This window comes from Leptidea sinapis, chromosome 20, assembly GCF_905404315.1.
Source record: "Leptidea sinapis chromosome 20, ilLepSina1.1, whole genome shotgun sequence".
Taxonomy (NCBI): domain Eukaryota; kingdom Metazoa; phylum Arthropoda; class Insecta; order Lepidoptera; family Pieridae; genus Leptidea; species Leptidea sinapis.
Window position 1 is genome coordinate 1993718 of NC_066284.1, and position 24804 is coordinate 2018521.

At 36.4% G+C, this 24804-nt stretch overlaps 1 protein-coding gene across 1 annotated transcript in view; it reads right to left on the reverse strand.

The window, feature by feature from the left end:
• LOC126970228 (ubiquitin carboxyl-terminal hydrolase puf) overlaps positions 1-24804 on the reverse strand; it is an 83877-nt gene that overhangs the window by 17629 nt on the left and 41444 nt on the right. Inside the window, exons 33-50 of the mRNA XM_050815994.1 lie at positions 24265-24431; positions 23340-23424; positions 22324-22498; positions 20701-20841; positions 19247-19404; positions 18043-18169; positions 17546-17656; positions 16324-16400; positions 14262-14367; positions 12761-12919; positions 11450-11635; positions 10057-10203; positions 9061-9225; positions 6944-7168; positions 6143-6277; positions 5327-5517; positions 845-1042; positions 543-691 (exon numbers count right to left, since the gene is read on the reverse strand). Coding sequence (XP_050671951.1) covers positions 543-691; positions 845-1042; positions 5327-5517; positions 6143-6277; positions 6944-7168; positions 9061-9225; positions 10057-10203; positions 11450-11635; positions 12761-12919; positions 14262-14367; positions 16324-16400; positions 17546-17656; positions 18043-18169; positions 19247-19404; positions 20701-20841; positions 22324-22498; positions 23340-23424; positions 24265-24431 — 2702 coding nt within the window. The remainder of the gene's footprint in view (positions 1-542; positions 692-844; positions 1043-5326; positions 5518-6142; positions 6278-6943; positions 7169-9060; positions 9226-10056; positions 10204-11449; positions 11636-12760; positions 12920-14261; positions 14368-16323; positions 16401-17545; positions 17657-18042; positions 18170-19246; positions 19405-20700; positions 20842-22323; positions 22499-23339; positions 23425-24264; positions 24432-24804) is intronic.

A 24804-nucleotide genomic window follows, 5' to 3' on the forward strand; every position in this document is an offset into this window, starting at 1 on the left:
TAGACTTTTTATATGATAGTAAATTTATGGTATTGAATTTGTATTCGTTGTTATTTACCCAGTTAATGTAAAATATTAAATTGTAACACTGACATTAATTGGTCGCGATGGGTAATCTTAAAGATTATTTCAGTGGACAGTATGAAAAAGGTCGCATGATTCGTCTCCATATAACACCAATTAGCTCGATTAAGTGAGATTCCAGGGACTAACCTTGATATCTTCTGCAAGCCCCACCAGGACGTCCTTCACTTTATTACACCACAGACACAGCTTTTTTTCAAATTAGGTTAGATTATGTAGAGCTCAATATATTTAATAAAAAGTTTTAGAAACAAGGTAGCGAATGTACGGTTTTAGATGCGGGGTCGACATACACTCTTCACGGTAGCTGCGCGAATGACGTCTCGGTCCATGTTAGCCCTTTCATTAAACGCAATGAAGCTAATTGGTGCAACCACTAACGTTAGATATAAATGTTTTTTTTATTTTGTTTTATATTAATTTTAAAAAACATTGTCAAGTCAATGAAGCTGAATTACCTTGTAAATAAGCCGTCAACGTGCTTCGTCTGAAGGCTGCCGCTTCTCTCTCTTCTATCTCATTGCTGTTGTTGTTGGTACTGCTATTGCTGCTGCTACTGCTGCCGTTGTTGCTGCCGCCGCTGCGGGAAGCCAGTATTCTTGCTAATCTATAAAGAAAATTTATATAATGATTATTGTAATGAGCATACTTGAAATTTACCAATATTTGATTTTAATTCATATTTATCCGAAACAATTCAATATTGGATGGAAGATGGCGGCGTGTGTCATTCTCTACGAGCGGAAATTGTAAAGAATACCGTAGCAGTTCGTCGGCAGCGCTGGGGTAGAGGTGCGCGTGTGGCGCGATGTTCCGGAAGGCCCAGTGCAGGTTCTGGTGCTGCGCCAGGGAGCGCGCGAACGAGCCCGAGCGGCGCGCGCACAGGCGCAGCAGGGCGTAGTACGCAGGCAGCATGGCGCGGTTGTACGACACCACCTCGCCGTCGTCGTGGTCCGCTCTGCAACAAGCAATACATCAACACAATCCCGCGCAAAAATAATCCACATTTAAAAAAAATATATGAATGTTGGTTAGGTCGCTTTTGCGCTGACTATTACTGTATGTTATAAACACAGAACAGAAAAAACTAGTAGAAGTGGCATCATGACATCTTAGTATGGAAACCGATGTTGCCAAACTCACACATTTATCTATTAAATATGTAATACACAGACTTAATTCCGGCTTTATGATAGGCCTAAATTCACAATCACGAAAAGTCATAACTACAAATTTATTTACATCAATTTCGATCTTAATACAATTACGCTAATCTCAAGTGATTATGACGACCCAGAAATTTTTCTTAAATTGCGAAAAATAACATATAAAAACTTGAAGTTTTAGGAACTCTGTAACCATAGATATGACTTCTGTCAAAATACCTAGTGTTGTACAAAAATAAATAAACATATCGATAAGTTAGTGAAAACTAGAAAATATGATGTAATCAGGGTTGATAAAGTATATTAACTATAAAGTACGTCTTAAGCTAAAATAATAATAGGCCAATATTTTTTCTTAGGTATAGTTTTTTTTTAAAAGATAAGGCCAATATTTAGCTCAATTCAAATAAAATCAAGACAGCGTACACGAATAGTCTTGGCAAGTTACAATATCAATATTATATTTACCTGGGAAGCAATACATGTATAACAAAATATAGCTTTTTTTTATACGTATTCATCGTTATTCTTTATAAAGCCAGGGGCCAGCTGTAAGACATGAGATTTTACAAAACGTACTGCTTCCATACGTAATGCGCGAGCGGAAAGAAAATTTCCAAAACACGCAGTAACGAATGATTAATAAAAAGAGAAGCTATAAGTACTGACGAAGTACACACATCAAAAAAGTCTAAGCAACATGTACTAATTTAAATTTTAGGATGGTTTTTCACATTATAAGGTTGTATTTTATTTTTAAAATAATATTTTTAGGGTCCTGTGATGTAAAAATAACAGCTGTTGTCTTTATAAGTTCTTTTAATAACAGAAATTAAGAATATTAGGTACATAAGCAACTAAACATTTTTATAACAAAATGAAATTTTTACAGAAAATGAATTTATTGTGAAAGAATAGGATAATTTAATACAAAGTATGGCCTCCTCTGCTATTCAGAACTTGTCGGCAACGATTATTCATAGAATTAATGAGACTGTTTATGTCATCTTGCGGTATTCGCTCCCAATAGAAATGTAGCAAATCCTTCAGCTGTTGGATTGTTGTCACTCCGTCCAAGTCCTTCAAAACACGTCTCTAGAGCATATCCCATGCGTGCTCGATGGGGTTGAGGTCTGGCGATTGTGCAGGCCAGGGCCATACCCGGACGTTCCCCGTTGCCAAGTATTGACTGGTTCGCCGCTGTATGTGAACGCGCATTGTCATGCATTAACGTAAAATCGGAGCCAAACGTTTGTGCAAATGGATAGACATAAGGACCGAGAACATCCTCAACGTAATTTTCAGCGTTCATTTTTCCATTTACAAAAACAAGTTCGCTTGTTCTTCATAATACCCGCCCATATCAAAACTGTCGAGCCGCTGTATGGATGAACTTCCTGAATGCACCTGAGCCTTTCAGTATTTCCGGGCCGAATGTACACTTCGCTCTGCGCACCCTTCTTGTATCAGGCCTAAACCCGAATCGCGATTCATCGGAAAACATAATTTTATCCCATTGTTCCTGGGTCAATGTTCTGCGTTCTCTACACCATTCATTTCGACGAGCGCGATTCCCGTGACGTATCGGTGGGCACCTAATTGGGCGTCGAGCTCGTAGGCCGTACTCATACAGTCGATTTCGTACAATTTGGGGACTTACATCAACACCACTTGAATTTTGTAGCCTCAAACTTATCTCTCGAGCGGTTAACATCGGCTGGCGTCTTGCAGTCAGTTGTATGTACCGGTGTTGCCGAGTGGTTGCACACCTTTTACGTCCTGAATGCTGTTCAGCGGGTTCCCTTGTATTATTGTAGCGCTGCCAAAGACGACAAATAACACTTCTATGAAAGCCAAAATGCCGAGATACCTGAGATTACTTCCCGCTTGCAACATCCCTACAGCTCTTTGCATATCATTTGCCGTGAAATGACGTCGCTCCATGACATAAAGAATATCTAAAATTCAATTTTGTCGCTAACTTTATTTAAATGGTTGGTAAAATTATAAAATCAAGACTAAACGTACAATAAAAATGTACTTAAATTCAAACAAATTCCCTTTCACTTAATTTTTCGAAAAAAAACAAAACATAATCGATTTTTATTTTACAACCAGCCAGTATATCATCAATAACAAAAAAGTTTAGGTACATACCTATGCACTTTGAGTGAATAAAGACTTAGAAATTAATTAATATAAATGGTAAATTTGTAATATCATGCATGTTGCTTAGACTTTTTTCTTCTTGTTAGTCTTATGATATATGATATTTTATATTATGATCTACATATGCTACAATTATGGCAAATATTCCCAGAATTAGTCAATTTCGATCTCTTTTTTACAATTCTATGACGTATTCCCTCTATTCCATGATGTGATGAGGTTTTTCTTCTACTTCACCTCGACTCAACCTTATCCGTGTAACCTCAATATATGCCAAATATTAAAATTATAGATAAAAAAACATTCTCCATATTTAAAAATTAACGCTCTTTTGGTTTAACTGAAATCTTACACATATTTGCTAATTAATAATTAGCTGTACCTAAGAGACAATTAAAACTATTAATTTGAATTCATGGTAGTCTCTGTTGTACACAATTACCACAAGTATATTATAACATAAGCAACATGTTACACTTACACCCTTATCGCATGATGCATGGAAAAGAGCAGTACTTACTTGAATATAATTTATAAAGATAAAATTTATTTCATTAAAATTATATGACATCGAATAAACGTAAAGGCAAATGAAACATATGTCATAATATTATGGTTCATTTTTAATTGTATATTTTGCACAACACATAAAAAATATTAATTGTATTTAAATCGGAAAATTATGATTACCGATGATAGGAAATCCCTTCGTCGGACATATTTTTATTGCGGCTATGATTTCTACAGTCCAAAATGTCACAATAAGGACTTATTTGTATTTTTTTAAAAGATAATTATGCATCACTTGACATCAAATGACTGGTCAAGTGAGACTCGAGTAGGTACATTTGTACACAATAGTGGCGATAGGGTAACGCCCACATGCCACTTCCACTAGATTTTTTCTGTTCCGTGGTTATAAAAATACGACACAATTATTTCTGCTTTCTCATTGTTATGATAAATCTTTAATATTTAATTAAATTGTACGGTTTACCAATCATATTCAAATATTAGAGGGCTATAATTATTTAATATTCAAATATTATTATGTCCATGAAATGTTTAATGTAACCGACGCATCTGATTGGAAATGCTTAGTACTGCATCCGTATAAATAGCTTTCCAATTAGCATATTATATGCGACCATGCGACTTCACAGTGCGATTTTCAAAGAATTTTCTTCCACGTACAACGAAGCTTGGAATGAGCTTCCTGTGTTTCAATGACGATACGACTTGGGTGCCTTCAAAAAATGCGAGTACACTTTTCTAAAAGGCCGACAACGCTCCTGTAATTCCTCTGGTGTTGCAAATGAATGTGGGCAGCGATGATCACTTAAAACCAGGTGGCGTACACTCGTTCATCTTTTTCTACCATAAATATTTTTTTTTTTTTTCAAGAAAATAGAACTAAGCATAGCGGCACGGCAATCGCGCTTCTTAGTCGCAATACTAATAATTTTTTTCCTACAAATTCACCAATCAACGTCATATATCCACCATTATACACAAAACGTTAAGCCACCACCATTCCGTCTTTCAGTGAAAACCGCATTAAAATGAGTTAATAGCTATTGAGTTTGTCGCCAATAGAAAGGGGACAATCGCGGTGTACGGTCTACTTATTTTATAAATGGACTGTATTAGGTCGCTACTAGATAGAAATTAAATGTGCTAACTTTAACTACGATTTTATTAAATTACTGCGAAATTAAGTCTATATGAGCTGATATAATGAATGAGAGCACTCGGTCGCTGCCGTGAGTGAGCTGCTCTTACGCGGTTAAGATTGCTGATCGGGCGAATAGCTATTCGACCTCAATTACATTATTAAGATGCTCGAAGTTCGAAAACGCGGCAGGTTACTTTGATTTATAATAGGAAGTGATAGCGCGTGTACTCACAGTATATAGTTGAAGCCGATGTGTTTCACCACCCTCGGGTTGGACACTATGAGCTGCACATTCTCCGGGCAATCGACACACACCGTGTGCCAGAACGTGATGAGTGCCTGCTTGTTGGGGTGCACTGCGACGGAAGGCTCCGATATGCCCGGGTGATACAGGTCCCACAGGTCGTTGAAGTATTGGCCAAACTGACAATGTATGATGATGATGATAAACTGACTATTGTCTGAGGTACATAATATGTTGTATTTCACAAATTAAATTTGTAAACAAAATTTATGAACGATGCGGGACGTTTGTGGTGCGAGCGTTGTTCCAATGAGCCCTATGTAATCGATTTCATCTTATTTTGTTTATGCGTTGATATTTTTAATTATCCTGGTGATCTTTAGTGATTCATAAGCTCATTGAAAAAGTTACTTTTGGAAAAACGTTACTATTATATTAATGAATACTAAGAGGAAAAAATATTTGGATGTCTTCCTCATTGTCGTTTACTGCTATGCCTTACGAGGTGCATGTGATAACTATTTAGTACTACAATTTTTTTAGTAACTAAGTCACTAAAATTAAAATATATACTCAGGACGTGTTGTCTCGCCAAAATCTGGCAAGAGACTCACTTGAGTCTCAACTCAGACAACACGTCTTGTCGTCGTCGTCGAATTGTTTTAAAAATAAATATTGGCGGAATTAACACTAAAGAAAATTTAAATCATTTGTATAATTATGGATTTCCGCAAAGTAACGCCTAATTCAATATTTTTTTTTTAATTAAAATATAATGAACCTGTATTCTGTCAAAAAACTGACCATTAACTTCTCAACTCTGCTGACGACGCAGTAGGACATAACACCGAAGTAAGCCGTGAGCTTCATAGTCCCGTGCACCGCAATGTCAGTGTACTTGCGCGCAGCCTTCAGTTTTCCAAGTAACATCGTGTACACCTAATGACAACAATTCAATAATTAATACATTCAGTTGAATAGTAATGAAATGCAAGAAGTGATAACAAAGAGTTGTACATTGAACAAAGTCTGTCTAATTAATAAATGCAATGTAAATTACTTCAAGTTTAAAATTGCTTCTCACCGTCAAAGAGTTTTAGTAAAATAAAATTCTAAAGATGATGAGATGTAACGTACTTTAGAAGTGGAATAGGTGCGATAACAATAAATCCAAAGAATAATTTATTTATTCTTTGAAATGCGCCTTGCGGCTTCTCCGAGCATTGAATTTACGCAAGATAGTATTAACGTTTAACGTTTTTAACATATCGGACTCTATGTAGAGTATCGATAAATTATCGAGCCTTTCTTGGATCGTGTTTGTTCTTTTTTAATTTTTTACTATTCTCTATTTTACTTTACTAGACTCTAGGTCGGACTCAATGTCAACTTAAAACGCGCGAATTTTGGGTCACACGAGAGTGAGACGTGATGCCCTAAGGACGGATTTTTTTGTGCTTCTTCTGTTGCCCCCTCAGACGGGATGCCCTGGGCGATTGCTCAATTTGATTAAGGGTTAATCCGCCACTGCGTGTAATACTGTTTGATTTCCTAATAAAGTAAAATAAACATTCTGTTTTAATAGTAGTTGAGGGCGCCAGTGACCTGGTGCAGCGAGTGGTGCGCAGTGTCCGGCAGCTTGGCGTGCGCGGGCGGGTGCGCGCGGGCCCGGCCGTAGCCCGCACGGAAGTGCTGCGAGGGCACGAGCGCCACCAGCAGCAGGGCGGCCGCCGCACGCACGCGGCCCGCGCCCGACGCCAGCAGCTGCGCCTCCACCCAGCGGTCGGCAGTGCGCAGCGCCCACGCGTGCGCTGCCTTGTTGCGAGGTACCTAATTTTTTTTTTATGGAATGTAGTGTAATTCTAGTGCAGTGTAATTAGTGGGCAAATGAGTCGCAACATATTTTTTTGGGTTTTTCAAGACTCCTGAAGGGCACTGCATTGTAGTGAGTAAGACGTATCAATTACCATCAGTTCAAGTGTCACGCCGACCATATTCTCTTGCAACACATGAAGAAGAAACACAGGAGCGTTGCTGGCCTTCAAAGAAGGTGTACGCGCTCTTTTTTTTAAAGTACCCATGTTGTATTGTCCCAGAACTGGTGAGGTAGATATCCTATATTGCGGCGAAACAGCTCTTCAGAACACTCCCCGTGATAAATGCTGTAAAAGACACACAATGAAGCGATGTCTCTACGCAACGCAAAGTGATCCAACCATTCACAGAGCACTGGGTCCTCGACAATTCTTGCTGCTATGTGTTACAAGCGGTCAAATGGATCGAGCTGATACTGAGGCGCACTAGGCCAGAGATTACAACAATAATCCATATGTGGCCAACCTTTGTAGAGCGCTACAATGTGGGCCGACTTAAAGTAATGCCGTGCTCTATTTAAGACGACCAGCAACTTCAAAGACAATTTGACTTTGGCAATACCAAGAATTGGGAATCGATCAACATTTTGAGACCCAATATTCCGATAGAAAGCCTCCTAAAAGTGAAAAATTCAATCTTTTGATGAATAAAAATATAGAAAATAACTGTAAAATTGGAAGGTTTGTCACTAGAAAACATAAATAGACTGATAAATTATTGACAACAAAGAGGCTCATATGCGATCGTGGAGCCAGAATATGCTGACTATAACTGGTATTGTATTACATTATAATAATAATATTTTTTATGTGCATTTAAATAAGGTCAGTTTTACAACCGGTCTTATTTTGATTAATCTTAATTTCTATTTGCATGCCTTGTAAGCATTCTGCCTATACTACCACGCAAATGTATATCTAATATAACACTTTATTATAAACAAAATTGAACATAACTAATAAGTATTATAAAGTTCTAATAATAATTAAATGTAAAATTTTCTTAAATTTAATTATTTATTAGCGATATTGTTAATTTAGATTTAAGTTGATTACATATCATGTCTTTTAAATAGTCGGGTAACTTATATATAAAATTCTCGTGTCACAATGTTCGTTCCCGTACTCCTCCAAAACGGCTTGACCGATTCTCATGAAATTTTGTGAGCATATTGAGTAGGTCTGAGAATCGGTCAACATTTATTTTTCATACCCCAAAGTGGTAAGGGTTGTTCATCCTTAATTTTTTTTTAATTTTTGGACGAAATTTTTTGTTTTTTTTTTATAATGTGGCATTAAAAATACATACAACTTCAACTTTACATCCATCTACGATCAACAGTTACTTTTATATCGCGGTTTTAATGTCGACAATACAACGTTTGCTGGGTCAGCTAGTTATATATATTTTTATCTCCATGTTATTAACATATTCTTAGTAAAGTGTCAATTGATATTTTTTTATGAAAATAAGGGACGAGGCGAGTGGGACGTTCAGCTGATGGAAATTGATACGCCCTGTACATTACAATGTAGTGCCTCTCAGGGTTCTTGAAAAACACCGAAAATTCTGAGCGGCACTACAAATGCGCTCGTCGCCTTGAGACATAAGATATTAAGTCTCATTTGCCCAGTAATTTCACTAGCTACGGCGCCGTTTAGACCGAAACACAATAATAATTACACATTACTGCTTCACGGCTGAAATAGGCGCCGTTGTGGTACCGATAAACTAGCCGGCATTCTGTGCAAGGGAGGCTCCCTTGGTAAAATAATTGGGTACAAGTAACTTGTTTGTTATATATAAGTTTAATTTTAACCTAAGTCCTATTATGGTCCGTTAGTTACCTGCATGGCGAGCCACTCGAGCGCGGCGTGCGGACACGTGTCACTCAGGTCCCACAGCCGCGACAGGACGGGCTGCGTGAAGCACGGCAGACCTGCCGTGGAACCCGACCCGCTGCCGCTGCCCTCCACCAGTAATGTTATTAGCTTAAAAAATGGCCCCGATGCCTGTCAAAACCAAATTTTATATTAATTTAAAGAAATATTTACTGTCATCGTTCATAAAATTTTGTTTTCAAATTTTATTTGTGTATTAATCCTAGAAGTGAGGGTTATCACTTTAAAAATATATTATAATATTTATTGTATCACCAAAACCAACCGGCTGTCCAAAAACCCATACAAATAGACTTCTTGGTTAATCGAAAGAAACACACAAATTAATTTGTACCAAAGTTTTTGGACGATGCGGAACACAAATCGCACCACTCGGATTCCGTGCAAGCACTCTTACCGACTGAGCCAACCGTCCGAGTGACGCATCGATCAATTGTCTTGGTCAACTCTTTAGATTTTCAAGAGCAACATCTCAAGTCAATTTCCTGATAAGCAATTATTGGGGATTGAGCAGTTTATCAACTGTTGTACAAAGCAGATCCTGTAGATTGGGCCATAACCTGAGATTTAAAAAAGACATGAAGATTTATGATCGATGTTTATCACGGCCGTTTAGCTCAGTTGGTAAGAGCACTCGGATATATAGAAGAACTGAGGTATATCACTTAAAAATTACAAAATGATTCGAAACAAATACGTTACTAATTGAAATAGCCGTCGAAAGTCCTTGCTGATTGTTGAAAAATTCTTTAAAAATATATATAGGCTGATGTACACTCAGGTATAGATATCTCATGGCATGTCAATGTGGAGCATATGAGGATTATACTCCGTGTGCATCAATGAGATCTTATTTAAGATCAGTGTCGGGGGATATGTATATATATAAGTATAAATAATATTAAGTAATATCTTAGGTATTGTACAAAATATAAAACGTACTTCGGAATGCTTAGCAATCGCCTGAAATATCATGTTAACAATCTTCTGCGCCAGCGGCTCGTTCCAGCGACACAGCGCGAAGATGAGTGAGCGTGTCTGTTGCAGGTTCATACAATCTCGCGTTTGTTGATAGATGAAAGGAAACCCCTGTCAATTAAACAAGGTATAAGATTAACAATAATCACAAAATATTACACATTGTTTCTTTCCCTTCCATTTATTTTCTAAAACCATCACTCGAAATAATCAGTATTTTCTAACAAAGCATTTTTTATTTATTTCACTAGCTGAAATTTAGACAAAAACTTAAATACACTTGGAAGTCGAGTATTTACTCTATAAATTACATGAGAGTGTATTACTACATACATCTTATAGTAATAATTAAAACTAAGTTATCTTGTATGACGGTACGTAGCCCTTAGTTAGAGGGACAAACTCGGACTGTTTGTAAACGCCTTTTCATCTGCAGTTTTAACCGTTACACTATACGAATAACGGCCGTTCTCAATATTCAGTCTATCTCTTACTTGAGATAAAAATCCTAACTATCGTTGACTTTTCTGTCCCAATAAACTTATTTACGGTAACTCACCTTATCTGTACACGCTGTCGACAGACAAGGTGTACAGATAAGGTGACAAATGGGACGACGTATATCTTACCAGCGATAGAACTTTGTGTGGAAATTTAAATTCACGCGTCCCAATATAAGGCGATAAGAATGACTTATCGGGTGTATTGGGACAGCTTCAGATTATTGACAGTAGAAGGTAGTAATTTATCTCCACCTGTAGATAGTATATTGGGAATGGCCGTAAGATGGACATTGAGCCTACTCAGGTCTACTCGCAAAATCGACAACGATATATTCGGAACGATACGATAATACTCCGAATATATCGCAACTACCCTACTCAAACAAATGTTTGAATTCTTTTATCGTTTATCGTTATCATAGACTAATAAAACTCGCGGATAATAAAATGTAAAAAAATAGTAACTCAACCCTTCTCGTCGACTTCCAATTTCTCAGGCGGCCATTTGCATTATTTCTACGCATTAACGATCAACAAAATGACTTAAATGACTTAGTAGTAAAAAAATCCTGTTGAATAGTAAATCACATATGATTATTTCAATAATATTTATTAAGCATGTATATTGTATGGCAAATATATCTATACAACTTGAAACGATATTAGCATCGAAAGCCTAGAAGGTGTCGTTGAGATTATCGTAAAAGTAACGTTTGATTATTTGTCAAATTCGAATATTCGTCTCTGACATTTTCAACAAAGAGGCCGACAATATCGAATAGTGTTTCGTTCGTTCAATAATCGTTACGATTTGTCGGCCCCCTGTGCCCGGCTCCGACGCGGCCCGGAGTCACCTTGGCGTGCAGCAGCACGTCGGCCTCGCTGTCGGCCAGCGCGTGCGGGGCGGCGCCGCGCGCTCGCTCCACCAGCCCGGCCACGAGCGCCACCATCTTGTCGAGCGCGCCGGGCCGCAGCTTGTCACCCGCCTCCGCGTGGCCGCTGCTGCTGCTGCTGCCTGCCTCCTCTGTCGGTGATTCTACCTGCTGTGTCAACAAGCTTATAAATTAATGTTATCTTTACAATGCCGGCACTGCCACATAATCTAATTTCGCTTGCATTATCTTCTATCGAGAGTTTCTATAAACAATCTATAAAACTGCATATTTAAAACGTCGCGCTTGTTCAACTGATTCAACACTAATAACTTTATTATTATTACTTATTACTTATAACGTATACATTTGAACGAAATACTTATATTACAATATTCTAAAATGCCAACGAACCAAGTCGCAACTGTTTGTTGAACTGTAAATATAGGGTATTCGTGTAAATGTCTCGTGATGAATATTAATTTTGGCAATAGGTAAGCAACCTTTTCAATAAAAACTGCTGCACACCGACAGCACACTATTATAATAATAGTTGTTAAATCATTTTCCTAGTTGACCACGAAACTAAAATGGCAGCGTCAAAGCAATAAATCTTTCAACTCAGACGAATGACTCTATCGCTCACCCACGTTGGCTTGTATTGGAGCTTTGATTCCAGACCTTATATCTCCTTCTTGTCTATTGAAACTTCACATCACTTATTAAAAAATTACAGGCTTGACCAACAATTAAAACATTAAATTAAATTACATCTTAAATTGCTCCATCAGTTTAAAAGTTACAATATCACATACACATACACACGATAACCTTATCGCTCGCTTTTGCGTCTGGTATTAAAACTACATAGCTTTGTACGTTTCAGCTTGCCCTCTTCTCACACCCTACGCCACTGTACTAACTAGTGTAAATGAACGGAAGTATCAACAATTAAACGAGCCCCATCGATCGACCGTTGATGTATAATGTATGACATTAAATGTAAAACTGCTTCGTAAATAATTATTTCTCTATTAGAAACCGTCGCTTTATTGCTAACCATAGAACGAAAAAAAACACCCTAGCTGAGCGCTAATAATATTTTACGAAATAACCAATCCTGTAGGGATTCTTCCATGCAATACCAGATGATTCACAGGAGCGAATTGGTTTTAGTTAATAATGCATGCACACCACCATTAACTCGTACGCGACTAATAATAATAATAACCATACACGATTATTTGTTTTAACATAAGGTTGTACCTCATGGAGCCACCTCTACCACTTTACCTGTGTCGAATGATGTCCGAGATAGAAATTGATCATAGTGGAGATGGCGTTGGCACGCAACATGAATCGCCCCTCCTCCTCGCCCATCTTACTGAACTCGTGCAACAAGCTGAAGTACTCTGTGAGGTGCCGCAGGTGAGACCGCGCGCCCGACTCCATCTAAGAGGACGTGCATACATTAGCAGTTAAGAGTCAGTAGAACATTACAACAATTTCAGACGTCGAACTTATTCTAGCTATTTTGGCAACATTGATAAAGGCTCTAAAGGTATTGTCAAATATAAATACGAACCGAACCGAACTGAGAGCATGGAGTATGCGAACCGAAGCGAAGACATCAAACTACAAAGTAGGCACCGCAAAGCGAAAGCGAGTTGCAGGACGCCACTCGCGTCAAAATTTTGTAAATAAACTCAACCGTCACGCTACGCTCTTGCTTCGCGTCTCGTATTCGGTCTCTGTTTGACGTCGTGCATACAACTATCTCGCTCACGCCTCGCTTCGCGCGCTCGCATTTGTTTTGTCCTGGCGTGAAACGACTTTCGGTTCGCCACGCATTTCGTTTGTTTTCGCATTTGTATGTGACGAAATTCAAACAATACATAACAAAACGGAAACGCTTCGCCACGCTTTCGGTTCGCTGTCTGTTTGAAAATAGCTTAAGTAAATTTATTGAAGTAGGCGTTACTTTGCAGAAATTCATAATTATCCGAATGTTTTTGAGCCTTCTTTAGTGTTCTCAAGGAGTCTCGTGCCAGAGTTTGGCGAGTCAACACGTGTCGAATTGTTTAAAGACGAGTATTGGTGGAATTAACACTAAATAAGGCTCAAAAACATTTGAATAATAGCTTAAGTATTGTAACGTATTGTTTTGGATGTAAAATCAGATATTGCCATACTGCTATCAGGTCCGATTTGAAGATTCCATATATATTGTTAAAAAAATGTGCTTAATAGTTTGCATTTAATAATATAAAGATGAAGGCAGTGGTTTTAAAATTGTCATTTACTCCAAAGAAATAATATGAACGGCAAAAGCAAGTGTAGTGATGGCGAAAAGTTACGAGATGTGATTTTTTTTTCTTGTATTAAGAGACGAGACGAGCAGGACGCTCAGCTGATGGTAATTGAAACGCCCTGCCCATTACACTGCAGTGCCGCTCAGGATTGTTGAAAAACCCAAAAATTCTGAGCTGCACTACAACTGCGCTCGTCACATTGAGACATAAGACGTTAAGTCTCATTTGCCTAGTATGTTCACTAGCTACGGCGCACTTCAGAGCGAAACACAGTAATGTTTACACATAACTGCATCACGGCAGAAGTACGCGCCGATGTGGTACCCATTATCTAGCCGGCATCCTATGCAAAGGAGCCTCCTACTGGTAATTAGTGACGGGCTACATACAAATAATTAATTTATTAGTGTGAAACGTAACACCAACTAGTGATGCAGCGAGGACTTTTATTAACATGCATGTCAGATTAATAATACAATTACCAGAGACAACAGCATCCTTATAAATTTAGTAACACAGCTCGCTTCTCCTAATTTACTATTATCACCATCTTCTGAACCTTGCAGGTACAACGCGCAATGACTAGACCTGTGAAACACAAAAATATATTTTACATTAAAAATTCAGTACTACATATTTCCCTCCTAGTGGGCGTTGACATAAACTACTTTAATCCCTTCATCTCTTTTACTCCATAACAAACTGGGAATGTTATCTTTTCTAAGAGCCACGTATTTTGGAAAACGCATGATAGGAATACAAAGCTTTGTGTCAATTAATAAAAAAAAATACGGGTTGCACTCCGGGAGTACCGGCAAAAGTGAAAACTTATAAATTAACGTGCATTTTTTAATATTTTGGAATGGTTAGAGAATAATTCCGCACGAATTTCTTTATCAGTATAAAATTACTCGCATTTATGTGGTTAAATACAATATTCATTCAGCGCATATCGTACCCTAAAATAACAATTTATATTACATAAAAATTTAACACTTCAGAACTATTACAATTATTTTACATTTAAAAAATTTATTTCTTAGAAAAATCTATTTTCATCCATAACTTCAACGACTCTTTCACTATCTTCGTTACCAGCATCATCATCGTCCATCTCTAAAACTGATACTATAGGTTTATGGTAGCTGAAGTAAGTAACAAAATAATAAGTAACGAAGAAATACAACTATAACTATCGCCTTAGGGAGAGTCTTCGCTGATAACAAAGCTTAAAAACCAAATAATTAAACTGAAATAATATTTCGCTTAATTAATTAAGCTGAGATTCGATCCCTCGACCTCGCGGTGTTTCGGCTTCGCAATCACAATGATTGAACCACTTTAGGACTAGTAGTTATGATATTAAGTTGAAATAGCCGAACTGTAATTAGTTAGAAGTATAAATCTTTCATCCATAATTTCAAGGACAGCCTTACGAATTTTCGATCAGGCCACGTGTCCTGACGCGTTAAACATTTTATACCTATTCCAAGAAAAGTGCTAAAAGCCGCTAAAGAAGTTTATTGTTAGCAGTTACTGCCGGTACTATATCTATAACACTAGAAAAACGGGATTGCTTGTAACTAATTCTAGTAGGCTTCATAAGATACATAATAGCTTTAAGGGTAAATGTATACACTTCTATAATAAAGCCCCAGCCACTGTTCAGGCATTATGTATAAATAAATTTTAATGTTTTATAAAAAAATGGCTCTGTCGCAAATCCTATTACTCTGAATATCTAAATGATCGGACAGCCTGGGACTAGATTGTGATTATTTTATAGCGATAGAAATGATTGTACAATATTGTATATTTTTATTGAAAAGAGCGCAAAAAAAGAATGCTGGGAGAGTTTCTTGCGCCGCTTCTTCTCTCTCAGAGCGCCATTTGTTTCCGAAGCGGTAGTAGTATCTAGTAGTTATTAGAAATTACATCAAAAGGAATTCTAAAAGAATCAATATTGAGAAAATAAATGCCTTTTATGCCTTTTACTGTCTGTACTTTAAGTGTTTGCATATTATCGGATTTTAAAGTGTCACCAATAACATAATATAATGTATATAATTTGAAAAACAAAAAGTTTTAAACCAACATTAATGAACGAACTTAGTAAAGTAAGTATATTTATATCACAAAATATTTTCAAATTATCATCTTTAAAAAAAATTAATGGAACCTTTAATAAAACAAAATATATTATTTAACAATAGTAGTTGCTCAATGGATCACCAGGGGCCAACGCAGCATGACGCTGAGGGTAACTTCTTTTGATAGCAATAACTGCTACACAGTACGTATAAATTAAGATAATCACAATAATATTATACATATATTATTTGTATTTTCTACTTTTTGTATTTTTTTATGTTATTAGTTCTTAATTGTTATTATTTTTTTACCTCTGTAAGTTTTTTTTACTTGTATTATTCTGTGTGGTTTGCGTTTGTTATTAATAAAGTTTACATTCATTCAAAATAATACATTCGATATACTTGTATATAACTTGGTTTCGTAAAATAATATAGTTAATAATATATTTACCTTAGCCTCTGTATGACATGCATGCATAGCCTCTGGAACATCTGCCGCACCATTTGGTTTGGACACTTTATTAGGACCTGAATAATAGAATATCGATAAATTTATTGTAAGATTTATAAAACTCATATACGCAAATAAAACGAATAGCTGCCTCACAGTGGATTAATAAATATTTTCCCGAATCTTATCAAAGAGACATTGTACAATGAAAATGTATCTTTTTTTTTACATAATATATAAATATAGCCCCTATAATTGACAGGCTTATGTTGTGATAATATCTAAAGTTAAACTATATTAAGTAATTTTTTTTCTACATGTAAGTATGTAGGGACAACCAGCGGGACGCTCCTTTGCACAGGATGCCGGCTAGATTATGGGTACCACAACGGCACCTATTTCTGCCGTCAAGCAGTAATGTGAAACCATTACTGTTTCGGTCTGAAGGGCGCCATAACTAGTGAAATTACTGGGCAAATGAGACTTAACATCTTATGTCTCAAGGTGACGAGCGCAATCGTAGTGCCGCTTAGAATTTTTGGGGTTTTTCAAGAATGCTGCAGCGGCCATGTAATGGGCAGGGCGTATCAAATACCATCAACTGAATGTCCTGGTCGTCTCTTCCCTTATTTTCATAAAAAAGGTAATGTTTCATTAAAAAAAATAATGAAAGGAACGCCTGCATGTTCAGAAATTAATGTACATAACAGACTTTGCCAGTTTGCCAGTGGAAATATTTTTTTTTGCAAACTGATCTGTCACAGACGTTTGCAAATCTCATAATGGCGGCCGATCGGCTTGTATTAGTGTAAGTGTGTACGTGGGGCTATGTATTTGTACGCTTACCCGCTTGTTTTGATGCTTCACTGTTATGTAAGGTGATACGGAGTGCTTCTTTTTTTACTCGTACGTTCCTTCTACTGTCAGTAATCTGAAGCTGTCCCCATATATACCCGATAAGTCATTTTTATCGCCTTATATTGGGACGCGTGAATTGCAATTTCCATACAAACTTCATTCGCTGGTAAGCTATACGTCGTACTATTGACAGACAGCGTGTACGGATAAGGTGAGTTACCGTCGATAAGTTTATTGAGACCGAAAATTCAACGATAGTTACGATTTTTATCTCAAGTAAGAGAGACTGAATATTGGGAACGGCCCTTAATCTGTTAGAAAATATATTGTTAATAAAATATTTTAAAAATATAATATGATTAACCTGCATGGGCCACCACGTGTCGACGGCCATGTGTCCAAGGAACCATTCTGACGCGGCGGCCGACGCGTTGAACTGCTTCGTCACCAGCTCTACCCACGATACCATTGTTGGCTATCAAATAGAATAAAAAAATATGAATTAATAAATTACTCTTTATTATTATCATAGAAACAATAACATGAGATCTTAACAATCAAACAAGTATACAAATTTACAAATTTTGAAATAATAAATAACGGTTTTTTTTTAAACATTTGAATCATTTTTCATTAACATTATATGAATAAGAAAATTTTGAATGTTGTTTGTTGTTTGATAAAAATGAAGCAACAGCTTAAAGTATAACATAAAATTAATTTTGTTTAAATTACGATCATCGTAAAATAATAGCCAATATAATGCAGATGCTAAGGCGGATTTAAACAACATATAAAAATTTATAAATATGTTCGCGCATTCACCGATCGGAAAAGCTAAGATTTCAATAAACATCTCACCTTTTCCTTAGCGTGTATAAAGGTCTCTATGAAGAATGAGGTGGAGAGCCTAGCAGCAACCTCCGTGATCTCCGGCCGCAGGGTGAGCAGGGACTGAGGCACAGAACTGCACATCTGGCCCATGAATCTGCCACCAAATAATTATAACTAGATGATGAACTATGGATATGATCCTGAAGGTTGATGAATCATGACAAATTTGCTGGAGGGATAGACGCCAGTATATTAGATAGTTGAGAAGAAATCTATATATATATATATATATATATATATATATATATATATATATATATATATATACATATATATATATATATGTATTATGAAAATGGTCTATGTTAGAGGCTCAATCACGCCTAAACCACTGATCGTATCGACATGAAACTACCACCATTCGATGCGAAATTTATCCTAGATGGTTTTTGGCTACCAATTTTTCGTTCCTCTCACGTTCCTTTCTTTTAAAATTCGCCAAGTGAAGCGGGCGGGAACGGCTAGTATATTCATAAGAGAAAAGTTCTTTTTGGTTACGGAGTTGTTGGATAAATGTAAAGTACCATCGATAATAATAAATGAATCATGATCCACTTCGCTTTTTAAAACCGTATAAACAGAGTTAGACTGTAACAAAATGACATTAATGTGGGTCACGATTCAATTATATAGACATTACATAATTTGACGTAGAAAACTATACTGGAAATATCGACTAATTCGAAGTATGTGATAGCGTAGCTGTAGTTAAATATTATAATGTTCATTCAGTAATTCTCAAAACTGAGAAACCTTAGAAGCAATCAAATAATTTATGAGTGAATTTCTCAGCACCGATATTGAGCGATGTCCATGAATATGCAGAATTAAAAAAAATAGTATACCAATCAATATGTTATGTTTTTAAAGTGATAACCCTCACTTCTAGGATTAATACACAAATAAAATTTGAAAAACAAAATTTTATGAACGATGCGGGACTCGAACCCACGACCTCCGGCGTTCCGTGCACCGTGGTTAGAGCACCGGCATAATTCAATTAATCCAATGGCTTCACGTACCATTTTTGGAAGAAATCAATTCTCTTTAGCCAAAAATTTTGGTCGGTCAAAGCGGATGTAATTTATATACATTACAATAACACGTGTTTTAATCCTTTAAAAAGTATTTTATTTCAATGTGTAATGGCGTTAATCAAGTTAGTACTCACGTGAAGTAGGCGTGCTGGAATATGTTCTTGTCGTGCAGGAAGTGCATGTTGTCGTCCCAGATCCACTTGAGCAGGTCGGGCGGCAGTGTGACGTCATCGTCGCCACTCTCGCCGCCGCGGCGCTCGGCCCCGCCCACACTCTCGTCGGCCGTCGACGCCTGAATTAATACTATCTTATTAATAACGCAATCTAAAGTTACTCCAACTTTACAGTTACTTCTCCGTCATGTAATTCTGTAGTGACTAAGGTAAGATAAAGACAAAAAGTTTTTAAGTTGGAATAACTTTACTTCGCGTTTATTAATAACACAATTATAGTTTAGTCATACTATATCACGATATCTCTGGAACTACTAGAGCTTTGAAATATGGTAGGAATATTCTTTTCAACGAGTAGAGGTCGGATTTTCCAAAATTCCATCCACAAGAGTTCTTTTTTATTACGAACAGAACAACGTCTGTCGGGTCAGCTAGTATATATATATATATATATATATATATATATATATATATATTACCTTATTATTGCCACAAAATGATGTTATTCAATCTATAAACGTAATAAAAGGTAAACGAAAATCTATATAAGTAAAACTGTATTGAAAACTTACTGCTTTGTAATTATATTATTGTGCTCATTAATTGCCAGTGAACTAAACTAAAAGGCATACAAATTTATTTGATAAGCCTATCATTCGAATGCTAACACTTATAATCACACACACAAGCTGCCGTCCTCGTTAAATAATTCATGATTAATATTAATTTTTGGCGTGCTCTTCTGTACGTGTGTTGACACAACTCCTCCTAAACGGCTGGACCGATTTGAATGAAATTTTCTGTGTGTGTTCAAGTGGATTAGAGGATGCTTTATATTCATTTTTATATTCAATTGAACTACCTCCTAAATGGCTGAACCGATTTTGATGATTTCTTTAGTGTTCCAGTAAATTTAAAATTGGTTTTCAATACAGTCGACATATAATTCTCCTACGTATGTTAGTGATCACCTCCTAACGTCTGGACCGATTTTTCAAATTTTACACGTGTTTACAGGACGTCTATCGGGTCCGCCAGTAATGTATTAAATTAGAATCGTTGAATACGAAAGTATAAAGTAGGAGGCTCCTTTGCACAGGATGCAGGCTAGATTATGGTACTAGTACCACAACGGCGCCTATTTCTGCCGTGAAGGAGTATGTGTAAAGCATTACTGTGTTTCGGTCTGAAGGACGCCGTAGCTAGTGAAAATACTGGGCAAATGAATTTCTGGGTTAATAATCCTGAGCGGCACTGAATTGGAATAGGCAAGGCGTAAGAATTACCATCAGCTGAACGTCCTGCTTTCATTTATATTTAAGAAGTGTAATTTAGACAACATTTACAAAATACTACAAATAATTGTAAAATAAAACAGAAAGACAGTACAGATATAGGAGTACACATTACATTACCTGCGGCTCCTCTTGCTGTCCGCTCTCGGAGCTGCGCTGGTTCTGCGGTGGGCTCAGCTCGTAGAACAGCATGTACGCACTGTTCGTCTTCTCGAAAGAGAAGTCCATGAATTTATCGGTCACCGAGTCGTATGTTTTACTCTGTAACATTGTTTTAGGTGATTTTATACATATACTCACACCTTTACGGTCACGCAAATATATTCTAGAGGATAGTGGGGACTCTATGCAGCCATTACGGATCTCTAAATTTTACTTTTCCACTCGACACTGTTATAAATAAGCTCTCTTACTATTAATACTAGTAAGGACTGGTGGTGCTTGGCCGCTTGCTCGTGTCTAGTGAACCGTTTCGTGTGTCTCGTTGCTTTTTCACAGTTAGGTATTATACTACAATACAATAACCCAACTGTTTGGTTTAATTACGGAAAAAGGAGGCCCTTTACCTTAGGTATTGTACCTACACATAGGTGTTTGTAACAAATACCAATAATTAAAGATTTGTTCATATAAATGAATAAGAAAAAGCTCTCATAATGTAAATTTACTTGACTTTGTTTGTCATTTTATTTCTTTTTATGTTATTTTTATTAATTTTAATAACTATATTTATAAACTAGGTTAATAGGCTAATAAGGCTGTAAATCTTATCTGTAATAAAGAATATTTGAAACTAATAAAACTGAAAATACACCAAGGATGACCTTTACCAACAAACTTCAGTATAATTTCTATGCATAAATTTGTGCAGTTAGTCTACTTTCATCCATTTATACACGACCAAAGATTTCAATTGTAATATTTCCCCTAGTGACGAATGTAATCAAAGATGTAGCACATTTATTATACACAAAAAATAAGGCCATGTAGAATAGTTAAGAGATCGAAAATAATGTATTTATTTTATTTTTATGTAGTAGTTTTTTCGTTATAGAAAATTATAATATATTATTTAACTTTTCAGAAGTCTTGCCTAAAATTACATAATAATTATTAAAATGAAAGTGTGCCAATTTAGAAATCGGGGCAGTGGCGGGGAGTATAGGAGAGTGATTTTTTATATTTTTTTGGTATAATATTTTGATTTTGTTTTCATTAACGTTCAGTTATGATAACTGATCAATTTAAAAATGACGGTGTATATTTTAAATAAATATATATTTTCTATCATTTTAATTAATATCATTGCTATTCAATAAAAAAGTAAATTTTATTTAAGTTGAGTTTAAGTGTGAGGTGTTCTGTGGTAAAATACTTATACAGTAATTCGATAGGTCGAAAACCTCCTGAACTCGAAATTAGGATTCAAGATTCGAGTTAAGAAAATACTGTATCATCATCGGTCCTTGATCAAATTTTTAAGTAAATCGGAATTCTTGAATCGGGTAAGAATCACGTCCAAATCTTCATAAAGCTAATATAAACAGTTATATATGTCGCGTTACATTCCCTTTAAACGCTAAAACCTCCAAACTTGAAATAAGTCGTTCCCAATTAACAATTTAATAGGTATTTATTTTATGTCCACATCACGAAAATTTCAATTTATTCACAATGCCAACACAAAATTCGAGTTGGAGTTCGTCTTATAGAAGATATTCTACTGTATCAAAAAAGTCTCACCGTCATCTCTCCGCCGAAGCACTCAGCGGCCAGATGCGCGGCATCGAACACCTTGACTTCAGCGTCGTTGAAGAGCAGCCACCGGTCGTGGTGGATCTCTCTGTCGCGGATGAAGGAGTAGTAGTGTCCGCCGTCTGCGGTGCCCGTGTGTACCGTCACGCCGATCAACTCGTACCTACGCAATGTTCAATTATTATAAGTAGGTACGCCACAAATTAGGATATCTTCCCCACCATCTGGATGTGTGGCGGTCCTCCATAGTGCGATTTTCAAAGAACTTTCTTCCTACTACTACAAAACCTTAAAGGCCGGCAACGCTCGTGTGATTCCTCTGGTGTTGCAATAGAAAGTGGGCGGCGGTGATCACTTAACACCAGGCAACCCGTACGCTCGTTTGTCCTCCTTTGCAATAAAAAAGGTCCGCATATTTTAACAAAAAAATATTGTACATCATTTACTATACATTCAGATTTTCTTCTTACGTTAATTTTCTTTTCTTTATTTTTATAATTTTTTAGAGATAAATTAAAAAAATATATATCTATAAGTACTTCCTTTTTTTACTGATTTTAATTTCTGTTCAATTATATTCATAACTATATTAAAAAAAAAATACTAGTCGCTGCAGCTACTCCAGGACTCAATAATGTTGGGGCTACGAAAACCAGTGCTACATTGGCGCCACGCCATTGCAGCTTATTACTGAGTTAGCCCCATTTGGTGACATTCACTGCCGCACAGTACCTACTTTTTCGTTTTTAGTAATAAATGGTATTATTTGTTTTATTAGTTAGTTCCAAGAATTTATTACTCATTCTGGTTTGTTATTTAATAATTGTGTGGTGGTGGTTGTGTGTTATCAATTAATGTTATTCTTTTCTATTCTATTCTATTTATAAACAACTGCCACACTGATATACTTTTTAAAAAAGTTTACTGATTTATAATATATAGTACAGTTAAGTCTCCCTTCACGTGCAAAGTCTACAGACCGAGCATTAGATTTTTAAACTTACTCGTAATATTCTTCATCAGGACTTTCATCGGTATCGTTATTTTGGTCGCCATCTTTCTTCAACTCAGCGGATTTCCTCTTCTCCTCTATAAAAAAGGTGGAGTTACTTTCAGATAGAGTGTAAAAAGTGAGTGAGGTGGAGTTAAAGACTATGTGGTAAATGTTAAAAAATGTTAGGATAGTTGGTAGATAGAGTAGAGTTTGCATAAAAGAATTAAGTGCAAAAAAATAAATTATTTTTCATGGTGCTCCGGTGCAATCCTCGTTCTCCATGTAGGTTTACTTGATCAAAGATGATGCGTTTGTCCTTCTGTTCTATGTTATATTTTCTATGTTAACAGAGGTTAATGTAATTAGCCAACAAGATTTCACAACTCTGGATTTTGTATTGTATTGTCTGGAATAAATCCGACTATTTTTCTTGGCATTACCATAGATAGTAAGCTACAGTGGGTCCCACATATCAGTAATTTAGCAAATAGATTTAGCTCTGCAGCTTTTGCCATTAAAAAGATTAGACAGTTGACTGATGTGAACACCAAAGCTCTTGTGGTCTATTTTGCGTACTTCCTTCGTTTTGACGTAGAATAAACTTCAATAACTTCCATAGCATTATCTCATACCGATGTGACAAAAAAAATGTGTTTTGAATTCATTCAATTCAAGAAGAAAGAATAAACTATACGTGCCATGTAATAGATTAGCTTAAGGTTAAGGGGGTAAAGACAGTTTTACAGTAAAATACCAGACATTATACTAGGACTCACTGAGCACAAATACTTTGACAAGTGAATTAAAATTAAAACTTAAGAATTCATTTTGATGTCAATTAAAGCGCATCCACCACTTCGGAAACATATGGCGTTCTGAGAGAGAAGAAACAGCGAATTAGAGGTTTTTATCAGTGCGGGAGGGCGTATAGCTACCTTGATAGTGCGCAGGCATGAGATGCTTCTCGACGTATCCGGACATGTCCAGCCGCATCGGGAACGAGAAGTGAGTGTTCACCTTCTCCTTGAGCATTGTGAGCATGTTGAACGTGTATCGCATCGTGTTGAAACACAAGATTCGCGGCAACTTCTTGAAACACGCTCTGAAATTGAAATATTATGTTATGTACTATCGCCAAATTGAATCGTGACCCACCTTAAGGTCATTTTCCAACAGTCATAATCGCTAAGTCTATATTCGCTTAAACATACAGTCGTGGTCAACTAATGGACATTCAAGATAGTGAAGAGAAATAACCGGTTATGTACATATAAATATAAAATCCTATTGATTTCTCAGTAACTATTATTTGCATAGTTTGGTCCAACTATTATGCAATAAATGGCTGTAAATAAAAGATTAAATGAATTGAAAAAAGTGGTTAATATCCAAGGTTAACCATGTATTCAATTTAAGGTATAATTCTGTAGCTGCACATTTAATTAAGGACATTAAAGTAAAATGAAAAATAGAGT